At 47.3% G+C, this 19,616-nt stretch overlaps 1 protein-coding gene across 1 annotated transcript in view; it reads left to right on the top strand.

Annotated features, from left to right (window-relative positions):
• Positions 1-19,616, top strand: part of LOC144603023 (zinc-binding protein A33-like) — a 157,409-nt gene that overhangs the window by 60,824 nt on the left and 76,969 nt on the right. Inside the window, exons 8-9 of the mRNA XM_078416150.1 lie at positions 5,057-5,090; positions 5,393-5,405. Coding sequence (XP_078272276.1) covers positions 5,057-5,090; positions 5,393-5,405 — 47 coding nt within the window. The remainder of the gene's footprint in view (positions 1-5,056; positions 5,091-5,392; positions 5,406-19,616) is intronic.

Raw genomic sequence — 19,616 nt, 5'->3', positions numbered from 1 at the left:
CGTTGGCCTTCATAACAAGAGGAGATGAGTACAGAAGCAAAGAGGTCCTACTGCAGTTGTACAGGGTCCTAGTGAGACCGCACGTGGAGTACTGTGTGCAGTTTTGGTCTCCAAATTTGAGGAAGATTATTCTTGCTATTAAGGGCGTGCAGCGTAGGTTTACTAGGTAAATTCCCGGAATGGCGGCAATGTCATATGTTGCAAGAGTGGAGTGACGAGGCTTGTATACACTGGAATTTAGAAGGATGAGAGGGGATCTTATCGAAACGTATAAGATTATTAAGGGGTTGGATACGCTAGAGGCAGGAAACATGATCCCAATGTTGAGGGACACCAGAACCAGGGGCCACAGTTTAAGAATAAGGGGTAGGCCATTGAGAACGGAGATGATGAAAAACTTTTTCAGTCAGAGAGTTGTGAATCTGTGGAATTCTCTGCCTCAGAAGGAAGTGGAGGCCAATTCTTTAAATGCATTCAAGAGAGAGCTAGATAGAGCTCTTAAGGATAACGGAGTCAGGGGGTATGGGGAGAAGGCACGAACGGGGTACTGATTGAGAATGATCAGCCATGATCACATTGAATGGCGGTGCTGGCTCAATGGGCCGAATGGCCTACTCCTGCACCTATTGTCTATTGTCTAAACCATTTATTTGGAGACACAAGGTGCTGCATAGAGTGAAATCGTGATCAGGCCAGCCAGCACCTGAGGAGGGAAATGTACACATGACGTTTCTGGACAGGAGCCTCTTTAAATCTTCTGGAATAGATGTGGGAGGTGAAGGGAAGAAAGTGGGGCAATAAATGGCAAGCGATAGGTGAAGCTGTGTGATGACGGACATATGACAGACTGATGGATATGCCTGCGGCTGATGGCGAAGGGGATAAAACTTGCTACTGAATTGGAATCTGGCCAGGAACATAAATGGGGAATGCAATGGAAGGGATGGGGTGGAAATCAACAGGAGAGAATGTGTTGGGTTCCCAGTAGGAAGGGTTGGGGGATCAGCGGTTGGAGAAGGGGAACCAACGTGGTGACGGGGACTGGGGATGAAAAGAAATGCCTGGGGGGAACAATTGGAGGAACAGGGACGTCTGAAGGGGATAAGGTTTACCTGTAACAGGAGAATATATGTTACATGTTGGGTTGCCGTCTGCTCAAAATATGAGGTGTTCGTCTTCCCTACCGACTGGGCTGTTTCAATCAGCCCTGAATTATTGGGAAATTCTGCATTTATTTCAGACTGTTACCCACTATTTTGTGATTGTGGCCTTGTGGAAGCTAACTTTGGGGAAACCATTTTGTGGCACCTTTGGAGGACATTTTGTGCTGGGAAGTTAGAAACCTTAGCAGCTTGTTAGAAAGATCTGTACAAAAGCTTGTTTTGGTTATTGTATTGAAAACAGGCTTTTGCAAGGTAGTCCTTCACATTCATGGACACCTGCAGATAAGAAGTTGCTTCCCATGGTTCAGAAGTTGTTTTTATGGGTTTGTTGTTGAGTTCTGGACATTTCAATGTTCTGAACTACATGTTATGGTACCTCCTTATCGCCTAACGGTACCTCCCGAAAGTGACCCATTCCTTCTCTCCCGAGATGCTGCCTGACCTGCTGAGTTACTCCAGCATTTTGTGAATAAATCGATTTGTACCAGCATCTGCAGTTATTTTCTTATACCTCTCTAATCATGTTAGCTATGTGACTCCCTTTACTCCCCTGTACTCCTGTTTGACTCCCTAACACAATTAAAGGAACTCTATTATGGGAACTCTACTATGTATCTGCTGAGACCGCTTTATGCTATGTAACCATGGAAAATTACTGCATCTGCTTTGTGCTGTTTTCAACTGTATAAATGCTGACTGTAATCAGTATGTTCTTTGAGAGGACAGAAGCAGGTGCTTGAGCGAACAACTGTGCACTCAGGTCTCTGTGTCTCTCCCACCTTGGTGTTTCAGTAAAACGATTTAACTGAGTCTTGTGTTTTGCGTACTTATTTTAGAGATAAGTCGAGTCGACTTTCACAGCCTTACATTGAATCAAATTGAATTTGTAACTCCCTACCTTCAGAAATATCAAACTGTCCGTTTGGCTCATCCGCTCCTGCAGCTTTAAGAGTTTCTCTTGAATAGAGTTTATCTCCTCTTGAATCGCTCGTAGATTATTCTCCATTGGATTTAGAACGCTCTCCTCTTCTTCCCGGAGATCCTTGAGAAAGAGCGATGTGATGTAGGTCAACAGGTTCTGTGACTGTCAAATGAAAGGTGAAGGTCAATATTATCGAGCCTGGAATCTAAGACAATAGCACAAGGTCAGAGAAGGGAAACTGGAAACCTTACCCGGACTCCAGAAATCTTCTCTTTCTGTTGCTGCTCCATTTCCTCCACCGCTGATTTATTTTTTGTGAGAATCTCCAAGGAAGTTTTAATCTGCTCCTGAGATTGAGATTCAGATTCAGTCAGTGAAAGAATTAGACCAGACGGAACCAATAAACTGCAGACACGAAACTGCACATGAAAGTTTACAAAAAGACACAAACTGCTGGAGAACTCATCGGGTCGTGGAGCGTATCAGCAGAGAGCCGCGGCTGTCTCACCTGGAAGGACTGCTGGAGTCCCTGCATGGACGTGAGGGAGAAGGTACAGGGACAGGTGTTTCATCTCCAGCGGTGGCTGGGGCAAGTACCTGGGGAAGGGCTGGTTTGGGTGGGAGGCTGGGTGAACCGAACAGTCGCCGAGGGAGCGGGGTCCGCAAAAGGCAGAATTGAAAATTCATCAGCTAATCAAATTCTGTTTGCTTTTACCTTGTAGCTTTCAACAGCTTCTTTAATCGACATGAAGCGATGCTCTTTGTGTTCCTGGTCGTCTCGGCAGATCAGGCAGACCAGTTTCTTGTCGGTTTCACAAAACAGCTTCAGTTCTTCCTGATGTTCCTCGCAGAGAAGTTTACTTTCCTTCCCTTCCGTGTTCAGGCTCAGTGCTCGAATTTTCTCAACAATACTCGCCCGATTTTCTTTGAGGGTGCGGTCTGCCTGCACCTTGCTACATACCGGGCAGGAGTTTCTCCCCTCTTTGTCCCAACTCTGTGTGATACAGGAGCGGCAGAAGTTGTGCCCGCACTCCAGTATAACCGGATCGGTGAAGAAATCCGAGCAATTGGGACAAATCAAGCCTTCAGTTAAACTCTGGATCTGGTGTTTCGAAGCCATTTTTAATTCCGAGAACTTCTTGGTTCAAAACGCTTCCGCCTTCAGGAAGCTGCGAAACCGCACAGAACTACAACTGTCAACGACACGCCCTGCAGTGCGTGGGGAATTGATTCTGTGCTGAATAACGTTGTTTTGCTGTGAGTGTTCAGGGTGAAGGGCCACTGGCAATCTGCCACTGATTACACACCAGCAAGAGGCTGTTAACCCCTCCAGCCCCGGAGAGCAGCACAGTGAGCCAGACCCCCCCCCCTCCCCCCCCCCCACTCGCAGCCCAGTCTGACTTTGATCAACAGGAGCACACGAGGAACTGCAGATGCTGCTTTACAAATAAATGACACAAAGCGATCGGGTAATTCCACGGACCAGGAAGACTATCTGGAGAATTTGGATTGGGGTTCCTCCAGTTTACGTGAATTCGAGAGCAGCAATTCGTAGCAGCAATCAGCAGCAGCACCAAGCTGTGTTGCTTGGGAAGTATTGTGTGGAGATAGTAAGGAGTAAGACCTGTGTGATCTCCCGGACAAGTTTCGATCGCCTAGCTTGGGGTCGGAGAGGAATTTCCCGGATTTTTTTCCCCAAATTGGCTTGGGTTTTTTATCCGGTTTTTCGCCTCTCCCAGGAGATCACTCAGTTCTTTTGGGTGGGCGGTTGGAGCGGTTGGAGCAGCGGCCGGGCGGTAGGTTTAGAAACCGAGCACGGGGCTTTGTTTGGGGAGTATGAGTGCCAGGGCAGTTTATTGTTCTGGGTGTCGGATGTGGGGAATCTGGGAGTCTGATAGTCTTCCAGACATCAACATCTGCGCCAGGTGCGACGTGATGGGGCTCCTAAGGGACCGTATTAGGAACCTGGAGCGGCAGATTGATGACCTCCGTCCGGTCAGGGAGAGTTAGGAGGTTATAGAGAGGAGTTATAAAGAGGTGGTCACTCCAAGACCACGGGAGGTAGACAAGTGGGTCACGGTTAGGGGGGGCAAGGAGCAGAGGCAGGGACTAGAGAGTACCCCAGTGGATGTAACCCTTGGTAATAAATACTCCTGTTTAGGTACTGTTGGGGAGTATAGCCTACCTGGGGGCAGCGACGGCGCCCGGGCCTCTGGCACGGAGTCCGGCCCTGTTGCTCAGAAGGGTAGGGAAAGGAAGAAGTGAGCGATAGTGATAGGGGACTCTATAGTGAGGGGGTCAGATAGGCGAATCTGTGGACGCAGTCGGGAGACCCGGATGGTAGTTTGCCTCCCTGGTGCCAGTGACCGGGATGTATCTGAACGTGTCCAAGATATCCTGAAAAGGGAGGGAGAGGAGCCAGAGGTTGTGGTACATATAGGTACCAACAATATAGGTAGGATAAGGGAAGAGGTCCTGAAAGGAGAATTTAGGGGGCTAGGAAGAGAGTTTAAAAAAAGGACTTCCAAAATGATAATCTCATGCTTACTGCCTGTGCCATGCGATAGTGAGAATAGGAATGGAGTGAGGTGGAGGATAAATACGTGGCTGAGGGACTGGTGCAGGGAGCAGGGATTCAAGTTTCTGGATCATTGGGACCTCTTCTGGGGGAAGTATGACCAGTACAAAAAGGACGGGTTGCATCTGGTCCAGAGGGCAACCAATATCCTGGCGGGGAGATTTGCTAAGGTAATTGCGGAGGCTTTAAACTAGTACGTTTGGGGGGAGGGACTCAAACACAGATAGCTAATAGGCAGTGTGTGAGGCAGGTGGCAGAAAAGGGAAACACTCAGACCCAATATGTAGCAGAGAAAGAAGTGAAAATAAATAAACTGAGAATAAGAAATGATGGGTCCCTTAAATGTGTATATTTTAATGCTAGGAGCATTGTAAGAAAGGTGGATGAGCTTAGAGCCTGGATTGACATTTGGAAGTATGATGTTGTGGCGATCAGTGAAACATGGTTGCAGGAGGGTTGCGATTGGCAATTAAATATTCCAGGATTTCATTGTTTCAGATGTGATAGAATCGGAGGGGCAAGAGGTGGGGGTGTTGCATTGTTTGTCAGGGAGGATATCACAGCGGTGCTTTGGCAGGATAGACTAGAAGGCTCGATTAGGGAGGCTGTTTGGGTGGAACTCAGAAATGAGAAAGGCTTAGCAACACTTATAGGGGTGTATTATAGACCGCCAAATGGGGAACGAGAATTGGAAGAGCAAATATGTAAGGAGATAGCAGATATTAGTAGTAAGCACAGAGTAGTGATTGTGGGTGATTTCAATTTTCCGTACATAGACTGGGAATCACATTCTGTTAAAGGGCTGGATGGTTTGGAGTTTGTAAAATGTGTGCAGGATAGTTTTTTGCAGCAATACGTAGAGGTACCTACCAGAGAAGCGGCAGTGTTGGACCTCCTGTTGGGAAATGAGACGGGTCAGGTGACGGAGGTATATGTTGAGGAGCACTTTGGGTCTAGTGATCACAATGCCATTGGTTTCAATATAATTATGGAGAAGGTCAAATCTGGACCAAGGGTTGAGATTTTGGATTGGAGAAAGGCTAATTTTGACGAGATGAGAAAGGATTGTCGTATGTTGAAAGGCTGGAGCGATTGGGCTTGTATACACTGGAATTTAGGATGAGTGGGGATCTTATTGAAACATATAAGATAATTAGGGGATTGGACACATTAGAGGCAGGAAACATCTTCCCAATGTTGGGGGAGTCCAGAACAAGGGGCCACAGTTTAAGAATAAGGGGTAGGCCATTTAGAACGGAGATGAGGAAGAACTTTTTCAGTCAGAGAGTGGTGAAGGTGTGGAATTCTTTGCCTCAGAAGGCAGTGGAGGCCAGTTCGTTGGATGCTTTCAAGAGAGAGGTGGATAGAGCTCTTAAGGATAGCGGAGTGAGGGGGTATGGGGAGAAGGCAGGAACGGGGTACTGATTGAGAGTGATCAGCCATGATCGCATTGAATGGCGGTGCTGGCTCGAAGGGCTGAATGGCCTACTCCTGCACCTATTGTCTATTGTCTATTGTCTATTGATTTAAAAGGAGTGAAATGGGACATTTTGTTTTATGAAAAGGATATAATAGAGAAATGGAGGATATTTAAAAGTGAAATTTTGAGAGTACAGAGTCTTTATGTCCCTGTTCGGTGGAAAGGAAAGAATAATAATTTGAAAGAGCCGTGGTTTTCCAGGGAAATTGGACACTTGGTTCAGAAAAAGAGGGAGATATACAATAAATATAAGCGGCAGGGAGTAAATGAGGTTCTTGAGGAATATAAAGAATGTAAAAGGAATCTTAAGAAGGAAATTAGAAAAGCAAAAAAAAGATATGAGGTTGCTTTGGCAAGTAATGTAAAGTAAACCCCAAGGGGTTCTACAGATATGTCAATAGCAAAAGGATAGCGAGGGATAAAATTGGTCCATTAGAGAGTCAGGGTGGACAGCTATGTGCTGAGCCGGAAGAAATGGGGGAGATATTAAACAATTTCTTTTCTTCGGTATTCACCGAGGAGAAGGATATTGAATTATGTGAGGTAAGCGAAACAAGTAGAGTAGTGATGGAAATTATGAGGATCAAAGAAGAGGAGGTACGGACACTTTTGAAAAATATAAAAGTGGATAAGTCTCCAGGTCCAGATAGGATATTCTCTAGGACATTGAGGGAAGTTAGTGCAGAAATAGCAGGGTCTATGACGGAAATATTTCAAATGTCATTAGAAACGGGGATGGTGCCGGAAGATTGGCACATTGCGCATGTTGTGCCTTTGTTTAAAAAAGGTTCTAAAAGTAAACCTAGCAATTATAGACCTGTTAATTTGACGTCTGTGGTGGGAAAATGAATGGAAAAGATACTTAGGGACAACAAAGGCTGGTGGGTGTATGGGACAAGCTCCCATCAGCCGCAGTAGCAGAAATCAGCAGCAGTCAGCAGCAATCAGCAGTAGCAGTAGTAGCAGCTTGGGAAGTATTGTGTGGAGATAGTAAGGAGTAAGACCTGTGTGATCTCCCGGACAAGTTTCGATCGCCTAGCTTGGGGTCGGAGAGGAATTTCCCGGATTTTTTTCCCCAAAATGGCCTGGGTTTTTAATCCGGTTTTTCGCCTCTCCCAGGAGATCACTCAGTTCTTTTGGGTGGGCGGTTGGAGCGGGTGGAGCAGCGGCCGGGCTGTAGGTTTAGGAACCGAGCACGGGGCTTTGTTTGGGGAGTATGAGTGCCAGGGCAGTTTATTGTTCTGGGTGTCGGATGTGGGGAATCTGGGAGTCTGATAGTCTTCCAGACATCCACATCTGCACCAGGTGCGACGAGATGGGGCTCCTAAGGGGCCGTATTAGGAACCTGGAGCGGCAGATTGATGACCTCCGTCTGGTTAGGGAGAGTGAGGAGGTTATAGAGAGGAGTTATAAAGACGTGGTCACTCCAAGACCACGGGAGGTAGACAAGTGGGTTACGGTTAGGGGGGGGGCAAGGAGCAGAGGCAGGGACTTGAGAGTACCCCAGTGGATGTACCCCTTGGTAATAAATACTCCTGTTTAGGTGTTGTTGGGGAGTATAGACTACCTGGGGGCAGCGACGGCGCCCGGGCCTCTGGCACGGAGTCCAGCCCTGTTGCTCAGAAGGGTTGGGAAAGGATGAAGAGAGCGATAGTAATAGGGGACTATAGTGAGGGGGTCAGATAGGCGATTCTGTGGATGCAGTCGGGAGACCCGGATGGTGGTTTGCCTCCCTGGTGCCAGTGTCCGGGATGTGTCTGAGCGTGTCCAGGATATCCTGAAAGGGGAGGGAGAGGAGCCAGAGGTCGTGGTACATATAGGTACCAACAATATAGGTAGGATAAGGGAAGAGGTGCTGAAAGGAGAATTTAGGGGGCTGGGAAGAGAGTTAAAAAAAAGGACTTCCAAAGCGATAATCTCAGGCTTACTGCCTGTGCCACGCGATAGTGAAAATAGGAATGGAGTGAGGTGGAGGATAAATACGTGGCTGAGGGACTGGTGCAGGGAGCAGGGATTCAAGTTTCTGGATCATTGGGACCTCTTCTGGGGGAAGTATGACATGTACAAAAAGGACGGGTTGCATCTGAACCTGAGGGGAACCAATATTCTGGCGGGGAGATTTACTAAGGTAATTGCGGAGGGTTTAAACTAGTACGGTTGGGGGGAGGGACTCAAACACAGATAGCTAATAGGCAGTGTGTGAGGCAGGAAGCAGAAAAGGGAAACACTCAGACCCAATATGTAGGAGAGAAAGAAGTGAAAAGAAATAAACTGAGAATAAGAAATGATGGGTCCCTTAAATGTGTATATTTTAATGCTAGGAGCATTGTAAGAAAGGTGGATGAGCTTAGAGCCTGGATTGACATCTGGAAGTATGATGTTGTGGCGATCAGTGAAACATGGTTGCAGGAGGGTTGCGATTGGCAATTAAATATTCCAGGATTTCATTGTTTCAGATGTGATAGAATCGGAGGGGCAAGAGGTGGGGGTGTTGCATTGCTTGTCAGGGAGGATATCGCAGCCGTGCTTTGGCAGGATAGACTAGAAGGCTCGATTAGGGAGGCTGTTTGGGTCGAACTCAGAAATGAGAAAGGCTTAGCAACACTTATAGAGGTGTATTTATAGACCGCCAAATAGGGAACGAGAATTGGAAGAGCAAATATGTAAGGAGATAGCAGATATTAGTAGTAAGCACAGAGTGGTGATTGTGGGTGATTTCAATTTTCCGTACATAGACTGGGAATCACATTCTGTTAAAGGGCTGGATGGTTTGGAGTTTGTAAAATGTGTGCAGGATAGTTTTTTGCAGCAACACGTAGAGGTGCCTACCAGAGAAGGGGCAGTGTTGGACCTCCTGTTAGGAAATGAGACGGGTCAGGTGACGGAGGTATGTGTTCAGGAGCACTTTGGGTCTAGTGATCACAATGCCATTAGTTTCAATATAATTATGGAGAAGGTCAAATCTGGACCAAGGGTTGGGATTTTGGATTGGAGAAAGGCTAATTTTGAGGAGATGAGAAAGGATTTAAAAGGAGTGAAATGGGACATTTTGTTTTATGAAAAGGATATAATAGAGAAATGGAGCATATTTAAAGGTGACATTTTGAGAGTACAGAGTCTTTATGTCCCTGTTCGGTGGAAAGGAAAGAATAATAATTTGAAAGGGCCGTGGTTTTCCAGGGAAATTAGACACTTGGTTCGGAAAAAGAGGGAGATATACAATAAATATAAGCGGCAGAGAGTAAATGGGGTTCTTGAGGAATATAAAGAATGTAAAAGGAATCTTAAGAAGGAAATTAGAAAAGCGAAAAAAAGATATGAGGTTGCTTTGGCAAGTAATGTAAAGTAAACCCCAAGGGGTTCTACAGATATGTCAATAGGAAAAGGATAGCGAGGGATAAAATTGGTCCATTAGAGAGTCAGAGTGGACAGCTATGTGCTGAGCCGGAAGAAATGGGGGAGATATTAAACAATTAATTTTCTTCGGTATTCACCAAGGAGAAGCATATTGAATTATGTGAGGTAAGCGAAACAAGTAGAGTAGTGATGGAAATAATGAGGATCAAAGAAGAGGAGGTACGGACACTTTTGAAAAATATAAAAGTGGATAAGTCTCCAGGTCCTGATAGGATATTCCCTAGGACATTGAGGGAAGTTAATGCAGAAATAGCAGTGTCTATGACGGAAATATTTCAAATGTCATTAGAAACAGGGATGGTGCCGGAAGATTGGCGCATTATGCATGTTGTGCCTTTGTTTAAAAAAGGTTCTAAAAGTAAACCTAGCAATTATAGACCTGTTAGTTTGACGTCTGTGGTGGGAAAATTAATGGAAAAGATACTTAGGGACAATATATATAATCACATGGATAAACAAGGCCTAATTAGAAACAGTCAACATGGATTTGTGCCTGAAAGGTCATGCTTGACTAATCTTGTTGATTTTTTTGAAGAGGTTACCAGGGAAATTAATAAGGGCAAGGCTGTGGATGTTGTCTATATGGACATCAGTAAGGCATTTGACAAGGTTCCACATGGAAGGTTGATTAAGAAGGTTAAATCGTTGGGTATTAATAGTGAGGTTGCAAGATGGATTCAACAATGGCTGAATGGGAGATACCAGAGGGTAATGGTTGACAACTGTATGTCAGTTTGGAGGCCAGTGTCTAGTGGAGTACCCCAAGGATCTGTGTTGGGTCCACTGTTGTTTGTCATTTACATTAATGATCTGGATGAGGGTGTGGCAAATTGGATTAGTAAGTATGCAGATGATACTAAGATAGGTGGTGTAGTTAATAATGAAGTAGATTTTCAAAGTCTACAGAGAGACTTGGGCCTTTTGGAAGGTTGGGCTGAAAGATGGCAGATGGAGTTTAATGCTGATAAGTGTGAGGTGCTGCATTTTGGTAGGACAAATCAAAATAGGATGTACAGGGTAAATGGTAGGGAATTGAGGAATGCAGTGGAACAGAGGGATCTGGGAATAACTGTGCATTGTTCCCTGCAGGTGGAATCTCATGTGGATAGGGTGGTGAAGAAGGCGTTTGGTATGCTTGCCTTTATAAATCAGAGCATCGAATATAGAAGTTGGGATGTAATGTTAAAATTGTACAGGGCATTGGTGAGGCCGAATCTGGAGTATGGTGTGCAGTTCTGGTCGCCAAATTATAGGAAGGATGTCGACAAAATGGAGAGGGTACAGAGGAGATTTACTAGAATGTTGCCTGGGTTTCAGCACTTGGGCTACAGAGAGAGGTTGAACAGATTGGGTCTTTATTCTTTGGAGCGTAGAAGGTTGAGGGGGGACTTGATAGAGGTTTTTAAAATTTTAAGAGGGACGGACAGAGTTGATGTGGGTAGGCTTTTCCCTTTGAGGGTGGGGAAGATTCCAACAAGGGGACATAGCTTCAGCATTGAGGGACAAAAGTTTAGGGGTAACATGAGGGGTAACTTCTTTACTCAGAGGGTGGTGGCTATATGGAATGAGCTTCCGGTGGAAGTGGTGGAGGCAGGCTCGATTTTATTATTTAAGAGTAAATTGGATAAGTATATGGATAAGAGGGGATTAGAGGGTTATGGTCTGAGAGCAGGTAGATGAGACTAGATCAGAGAGAGTGGTCGGCGTGGACTGGTAGGGCCGAACGGGCCTGTTTCCGTGCTGTAGTTGTTATATGGTTATTATATGATTATATGGTTATATATGGTAATTACGTGAGAGCACGGGTAAATGGTCAATTAGGGGAGGGCACCACAAATGGGGATTTGCGGGTGCGCCGTTATTGAAGTGTGGCGGGTAGATAAACAACGACAAATATGAAATTAGCGGAAGGAAACTGTAAATGTGGAAATAGGGGAGTGCTCCCGCAAATGTGAAATCAGGAGAAGGCAAACCTACGTAGAATTAGGGGAGGGCCCTGTCTGTTTCCGTGAATGTTCCTACTTCTCTCTGTGAGTATTCATGTCTCAATCTCTCTGTGTTTTCCCGTCTCTGTCTGCTGGTGTTTCCTACCTCTATGTGGGCTCCTGATGGTCTCCATCAAAGAGCTCCCACGGTGTGTGAGAAGAAACACACAGGTACATACACCCATCCACCCTTGTAAATGAGAATACAATGACCAATCTGGAACTAGGAACATTACTCAGCATTGACCTGTTCCACTGTGTCCCTTCAGTGCATTCTATGTGTTCCCACGTCCAGGCTCGCCTCGTCCATCCTGTAGGGATTGTTCCCTGTCGCCCTGTCCCTCGGCCACATTTCAGGGAAATCTGACCACGGAGCTGTGCTTCTGCTCCCTGCCAACACGAAACAACAAATGAAGCAGGAGGATCCGATGCAGAGATTTGTAAAAAGCTAGACAACGGACACGGATGACATCTGACGCGACTGCTTTAAGTCAGTAGACTGGTCCATGGTCACGGATTCTGCAGCTAACCTGAATGAGTGCGCCTCTGCCGTGACTGACTTCATCAACAAGTGAGTGGAAGACTGTGTGCGGCCGAAGTCAATCCGAGTGTTCCCCAACCGGGAACCATGGATGTACATTCACAGGTGATGGCCTAGTCCGATGCAGAGAAGTTAAACGATCCCAAGCGGTGCAAGAAGCCACGCTGTGGTCTCCGAAAAGCCATCAAGGATGCCAAGGGGCAATACCGGCTCAAACTTGCGTCCCAGTGTAATCTCTGGGTCACACAGAGAATGTGGCAAGGTCTGATTAAAATAACTGGATGCAAAGTAAGTTCAGGCAACTTCATTGGTAATAGTGAGACCCAATACGATAAACGAATGCTTCTCTCCCTCGTTCTCTCCCTTTTTTTCTCTCCCCTCCCCCTCTCTCTCTCTCTCCCTCTCACTCTTTCCCCCTCTATCTCCCTCTCACTTTCCAAAACTTTCTCAAAACTTTCCAAAACTTGCTCCCACCCTCTCTCGCTCCCTCTCACTCTCCCTCTCTCTCCCCCCCTCTCTCTCTCAAACTTTCCAAAACTTTCTCAAAACTTTCCAAAACTTGCTCTCACCCTCTCTCACTCCCTCTCACACTCTCCCTCTCCCTCTCTCTCTCCCCCTCTCAAGCTTTCCAAAACTTTCTCAAAACTTTCTCTCAACTCTCCCTCAACTCTCTCTCTGTCTCAAACTCTCTCTCTCCCTCTCACTTTCCAAAACTTTCTCAAAACTTTACAAAACTTGCGCTCCCCTCTCGCTCCCTCTCTCTCTCCCCCTTTCTCAAAACATTCTCTCTCTCTCTCTCTCTCTCTCTCTCTCTCTCTCTCTCTCTCTCTCTCTCTCTCTCTCTCTCTCTCTCTCTCTCTCTCTCTCTCTCTCTCTCTCTCTCTCTCTCTCTCTCTCTCTCCCTCTTTCTCTCTCTGTTTCTCTCCCTTCCCCATCCCTTTCACTCTCCCTCTCTCTCTCTGAAAATTTTAAAATCGTCAGCTTGCACAAAACTATCTAAAGCCTAACATTTAGGCCCAAAAATCCATCTACTCTTAAATCTATCTCTCTCCCTCTCTCTCTCCCTCTCTCTCTATCTCTTAAACTCTCTATCTCCCTATCACTTTCCAAAACTTTCTCAAAACTTTCCAAAACTTGCTCTCCCCCTCTCTCGCTCCTGTTGTTCTTCGTGGTCCGGTACCTGATGTACCTTTGTTGTGACTCTGGAAGTACCATGAGGACACATGTTTAAGATGTTATCATGGTGGAGCTTAACTCCAGGCTGTTTATTCCAAGGCCGCCTGGATCCAGAGTGACTGCCTAATCACACCAATCACTTCTATACACAGGCATACAAAGTAGTCGTTGGATACACAAAGTCGTCCCAGCAATATCACAACATCCCCCTTGTCTTATATATTACAACATCCCCCTTGTCTTATATAAAATTGTTTTCTTTACCATTCGAGGGCTAAAATATATTTAACAAACAAAACCAAAACACCATTGCTTTTTGCAAACAAAACCAATAACACAACTAAACACAATTGAACACAATAGCTTTTTTTCGCCATCATGGTGGTCAGTCCTCTGCGGTAGTTCACTCATGGTGGTCACTCATCTCCGGGTGGTCACTCACTCCAGGTGGTCACTCATCTCCGGGTGGTCACTCACTCCATGTGGTCACTCCACAGATATATACATAATCACAAAAGCATCAAATATAATACATTAAGCTTTCAGTACACAGATCACTACACAGATCATTAAACACAAAATATTCATTTTGTTCCATATCTTCCCCTCAAGAAGATGTGCTGTGTAGATCAAACGTAGTGTAGGCTCTAGATGCTCCACCACCATGATTTGGCTGCCACTGCTGGGCTGGCACTGCTGGGCTGGCACTGCTGGGCTCCCACTGCTGGGCTGGCACTGCTGGCTAACCACTGCTGGGCTGGCACTGCTGGCCTCCCACTGCTGGGCTGGCACTGCTGGCCTCCCACTGCTGGGCTCCCACTGCTGTGCTCCCACTGCTGGGCTGGCACTGCTGGGCTCCCACTGCTGTGCTCCCACTGCTGGGCTGGCACTGCTGGGCTCCCACTGCTGGGCTCCCACTGCTGGGCTCCCACTGCTGGGCGGGCACTGGTGGGCTGGCACTGCTGGCCTCCCACTGCTGGGCGGGCACTGCTGGCCTCCCACTGCTGGGCTGGCACTGCTGGCCTCCCACTGCTGGCCTCCCACTGCTGGATTCCCACTGCTGGCCTCCCACTGCTGGCCTCCCACTGCTGGGCTCCCACTGCTGGGCTCCCACTGATGGGCTCCCACTCCTGGAATCGCGGTGCGATCGCGCCTCCGCTCCAGTGCGCGCTGGCCTCGCCCACATGTGCTCCCGGCTCCGCCCACAGGTGCTCCCGGCCCCTCTTTCTCAAAACATTTCCTCTCTCTCTCTCTCTCTCTCTCTCTCTCTCTCTCTCTCTCTCTCTCTCTCTCTCTCTCTCTCTCTCTCTCTCTCTCTCTCTCTCTCTCTCTCCCTCTCCCTCCCTCCCCTCTTTCTCAAAATATTTCCTCTCTCTCTCGCTCCCTCCCCCTCCCTCCCCTCTTTCTCAAAACATTTCCTCTCTCTCTCTCTCCCTCCCCCTCCCTCCCCTCTTTCTCAAAACATTTCCTCTCTCTCTCTCTCTCCCTCCCCCTCCCTCCCCTCTTTCTCAAAACATTTTCTCTCTCTCTCTCTCTCCCTCTCCCTCCCTCCCCTCTTTCTCAAAACATTTTCTCTCTCTCTCTCTCTCCCTCTCCCCTCTTTCTCAAAACATTTTCTCTCTCTCTCCCTCCCTCCCCTCTTTCTCAAAACATTTTCTCTCTCTCTCCCTCTCCCCCTCCCTCCCCTCTTTCTCAAAACATTTTCTCTCTCTCTCTCTCCCTCCCTCCCCTCTTTCTCAAAACATTTTCTCTCTCTCCCTCTCCCTCCCTCCCCTCTTTCTCTAAACATTTTCTCTCTCTCTCTCTCTCTCTCTCTCTCCCTCTCCCTCCCTCCCCTCTTTCTCAAAACATTTTCTCTCTCTCTCCATCTCCCTCCTTCTCAAAGCATTTTCTCTCTCTCTCTCTCTCTCCCTCTCCCTCCCTCCCCTCTTTCTCAAAACATTTTCTCTCTCTCTCTCCCTCCCCCTCCCTCCCCTCTTTCTCAAAACATTTCCTCTCTCTCTCTCTCTCTCTCCCTCTACCTCCCTCCCCTTTCTCAAAACATTTCTATTTCTCTCTCTCTCCCTCTCCCTCCTTCCCCTCTTTCTCAAAACATTTTCTCTCTCTCTCTCTCTCTCCCTCTCCCTCCCTCCCCTCTTTCTCAAAACATTTTCTCTCTCTCTCCCTCTCCCTCCCTCCCCTCTTTCTCAAAACATTTTCTCTCTCTCTCTCCCTCCCCCTCCCCCTCCCTCCCCTCTTTCTCAAAACATTTCCTCTCTCTCTCTCCCTCCCCCTCCCTCCCCTCTTTCTCAAAACATTTCCCCTCTCTCTCTCTCTCTCTCTCTCTCTCTCTCTCTCCCTCCCCCTCCCTCCCCTCGTTCTCAAAACATTTCCTCTCTCTCTCTCCCTCCCCTCTTTCTCAAAACATTTCCTCTCTCTCTCTCTCCCTCCCCCTCCCTCCCCTCTTTCTCAAAACATTTCCCCTCTCTCTCTCTCTCTCTCTCTCCCTCCCTCCCTCCCCTCTTTCTCAAAACATTTCCTCTCTCTCTCTCTCTCTCTCCCTCCCCCTCCCTCCCATCTTTCTCAAAACATTTCCCCTCTCTCTCTCTCTCTCTCTCTCCCTCCCTCCCTCCCCTCTTTCTCAAAACATTTCCTCTCTCTCTCTCTCTCTCTCCCTCCCCCTCCCTCCCCTCTTTCTCAAAACATTTCCTCTCTCTCTCTCCCTCCCCCTCCCTCCCCTCTTTCTCAAAACATTTCATCTCTCTCTCTCTCTCCCTCCCCCTCCCTCCCCTCATTCTCAAAACATTTTCTCTCTCTCTCCCTCTCCCTCCCTCCCCTCTTTCTCAAGACATTTTCTCTCTCTCTCTCCCTCCCTCCCCTCTTTCTGAAAACATTTCCTCTCTCTCTCTCTCTCCCTCCCCCTCCCTCCTCTTTCTCAAAACATTTTCCCTAAGTATACTTCCCTAAGTATCTTTTCCATTCATTTACCCACCACAGACGTCAAACTAACAGGTCTATAATTGCTAGGTTTACTTTTAGAACCTTTTTTAAACAAAGGCACAACATGCGCAATGCGCCAATCTTCCGGCACCATCCCCGTTTCTAATGACATTTGAAATATTTCCGTCATAGCCCCTGCTATTTCTGCACTAACTTCCCTCAATGTCCTAGGGAATATCCTATCAAGACCGGGAGACTTATCCACTTTTATATTTTTCAAAAGTGTCCGTACCTCCTCTTCTTTGATCCTCATAATTTCCATCAGCTATCTGGACTACACTTCTTCCCACCCGGTCCCCTGCAAAAAGTCTATCCCCTACTCCCAATTCCCCCGTCTATGCCGCATCTGCGCCCGGGATGAGGTGTTTCACACTAGGGCCTCCGAGATGTCCTCGTTCTTCAGAAAACGGGGCTTCCCCTCCTCCATTATAGATGGCTCTCACTAGGGTCTCTTCTACATCCCGCAGCTCCGCTCTTGCTCCCCCTCCTCCCACTCGCAACAAGGACAGGATCCCCCTCGTTCTCACCTTCCACCCCACCAGCCAGCGGATCCAACATATCATCCACCAACATTTCCGTCACCTACAACGGGACCCCACCACTGGCCATATCTTCCCATCCCCTCCCCTCTCTGCGTTCCGCAGAGACCGTTCCCTCCGTAACTCCCTGGTCCACTCGTCCCTTCCTACCCAAACCACCCCAACCCCGGGCACTTTCCCCTGCAACCGCACGAGATGCAACACCTGTCCCTTTACCTCCCCCCTCAACTCCATCAAAGGACCCAAACAGTCTTTCCAGGTGAGACAGAGGTTCACCTGCACCTCCTCCAACCTCATCTATTGCACCCGCTGCTCTAGATGTCAACTTATTGATATCGGCGAAACCAAGCGCAGGCTCGGCGATCGCTTCGCTGGACACCTGCGCTCGGTCCGCATTAACAAAACTGATCTCCCGGTGGCCCAGCACTTTAACTCCCCCTCCTATTCCCAGTCTGACCTCTCTGTCATGGGCCTCCTCCAGTGCCATAGTGAGGCCCGCCGGAAATTGGAGGAGCAGCACCTCATATTTCGCCTGGGCAGTTTGCAGCCCGGTGGTATGAACGTCGACTTCTCCAACTTCAGGTATCTCCTCTGTCCCTCCCTTCCCCTCCTCCTTCCCAGATCTCCCTCTATCTTCCTGTCTCTACCTATATCCTTCCTTTGTCCCGCCCCCCTGACATCAGTCTGAAGAAGGGTCTCGACCCGAAACGTCACCCATTCCTTCTCTCCCGAGATGCTGCCTGACCTGCTGAGTTACTCCAGCATTTTGTGAATAATTCAATATCCTTCTCCTCGGTCAATACCGAAGAAAATAAATTGTTTAATATCTCCCCATTTCTTCCGGCTCAGTCCACTCTGACTCTCTAATGGACCAATTTTATCCCTCGCTATCCTTTTGCTGTTATCATATCTGTAGAACCCCTTGGGGTTTACTTTACATTACTTGCCAAAGCAACCTCATATCTTTTTTTCGTTTTTCTAATTTCCTTCTTAAGATTCCTTTTACATTCTTTATATTCCTCAAGAACCTCATTTACTCCCTGCCGCTTATATTTATTGTATATCTCCATCTTTTTCCGAACCAAGTGTCCAATTTCCTTGGAAAACCACGGCTCTTTCAAATTATTATTCTTTCCTTTCTACCGAACAGGGACATAAAGACTCTGTACTCTCAAAATTTCGCCTTTAAATATCCTCCATTTCTCTATTATATCCTTTTCATAAAACATAATGTCCCATTTCACTCCTTTTAAATCCTTTCTCTCATCTCCTCAAAATTAGCCTTTCTCCAATCCAAAATCTCAACCCTTGGTCCAGATTTGACCTTCTCCATAATTATATTGAAACTAATGGCATTGTGATCACTAGACCCAAAGTGCTCCTCAACACATACCTCCGTCACCTGACCCGTCTCATTTCCCAACAGGAGGTCCAACACTGCCCCTTCTCTACGTATTGCTGCAAAAAACTATCCTGCACACATTTTACAAACTCCAAACCATCCAGCCCTTTAACAGAATGTGATTCCCAGTCTATGTACGGAAAATTGAAATCACCCACAATCACTACTCTGTGCTTACTACTAATATCTGCTATCTCCTTACATATTTGCTCTTCCAATTCTCGTTCCCTATTTGGCGGTCTATAATACACCCCTATAAGTGTTGCTAAGCCTTCCTCATTTCTGAGTTCCACCCAAACAGCCTCCCTAATCGAGCCTTCTAGTCTATCCTGCCAAAGCACTGCTGTGATATCCTCCCTGACAAGCAATGCAACACCCCCACCTTTTGCCCCTCCGATTCTATCACATCTGAAACAATGAAATCCTGGAATATTTAATTGCCAATCGCAACCCTCCTGCAACCATGTTTCACTGAGTGCCACAACATCATACTTCCAAATGTCAATCCAGGCTCTAAGCTCATCCACCTTTCTTACAATGTTCCTAGCATTAAAATATACACATTTAAGGGACCCATCATTTCTTATTCTCAGTTTATTTCTTTTCACTTCTTTCTCTCCTACATATTGGGTCTGAGTGTTTCCCTTTTCTGCCTCTTGCCTCACACACTGCCTATTAGCTATCTGTGTTTGAGTCCCTCCCCCCCAACCGTACTAGTTTAAAGTCTCCGCAATTACCTTAGCAAATCTCCCCGCCAGGATATTGGTTCCCCTCAGGACCAGATGCAACCCATCCTTTTTGTACAGGTCATACTTCCCCCAGAAGAGGTCCCAATGATCCAGAAACTTGAATCCCTGCTCCCTGCACCAGTCCCTCAGCCACGTATTTATCCTCCACCTCACTCCATTCCTATTCTCACTATCGCGTGTCACAGGCAGTAAGCCTGAGATTATCACTTTGGAAGTCCTTTTTTTAAACTCTCTTCCTAGCCCCCTAAATTCTCCTTTCAGGGCCTCTTCCCTTATCCTACCTATATTGTTGGTACCTATATGTACCACGACCTCTGGCTCCTCTCAGGATATCCTCTTCTCTGGCACCCTTTCAGGATATCCTGGACATGCTCAGACACATCCCGGACACCGGCACCAGGGAGGCAAACCACCATCAGGGTCTCCCGACTGCGTCCACAGAATCGCCTATCTGACCCCCTCACTATAGAGTCCCCTATTACTATCGCTCTCCTCTTCCTTTCCCTACCCTTCTGAGCAACAGGGCCGGACTCCGTGCCAGAGGCTCGGGCGCCGTGGCTGCCCCCAGGTAGGCTATACTCACCAACAACACCTAAACAGGAGTATTTATTACCACGGGGTACATCCACTGGGGTACTCTCTAGTCCCTGCCTCTGCTCCTTGCCCCCCCTAACCGTGACCCACT

This window comes from Rhinoraja longicauda, chromosome 19 (assembly GCF_053455715.1).
Source record: "Rhinoraja longicauda isolate Sanriku21f chromosome 19, sRhiLon1.1, whole genome shotgun sequence".
Lineage (NCBI taxonomy): Eukaryota > Metazoa > Chordata > Chondrichthyes > Rajiformes > Arhynchobatidae > Rhinoraja > Rhinoraja longicauda.
Note: the sequence above shows the minus strand (reverse complement) of the source record. Positions and strands in the feature narration are given on the sequence as shown.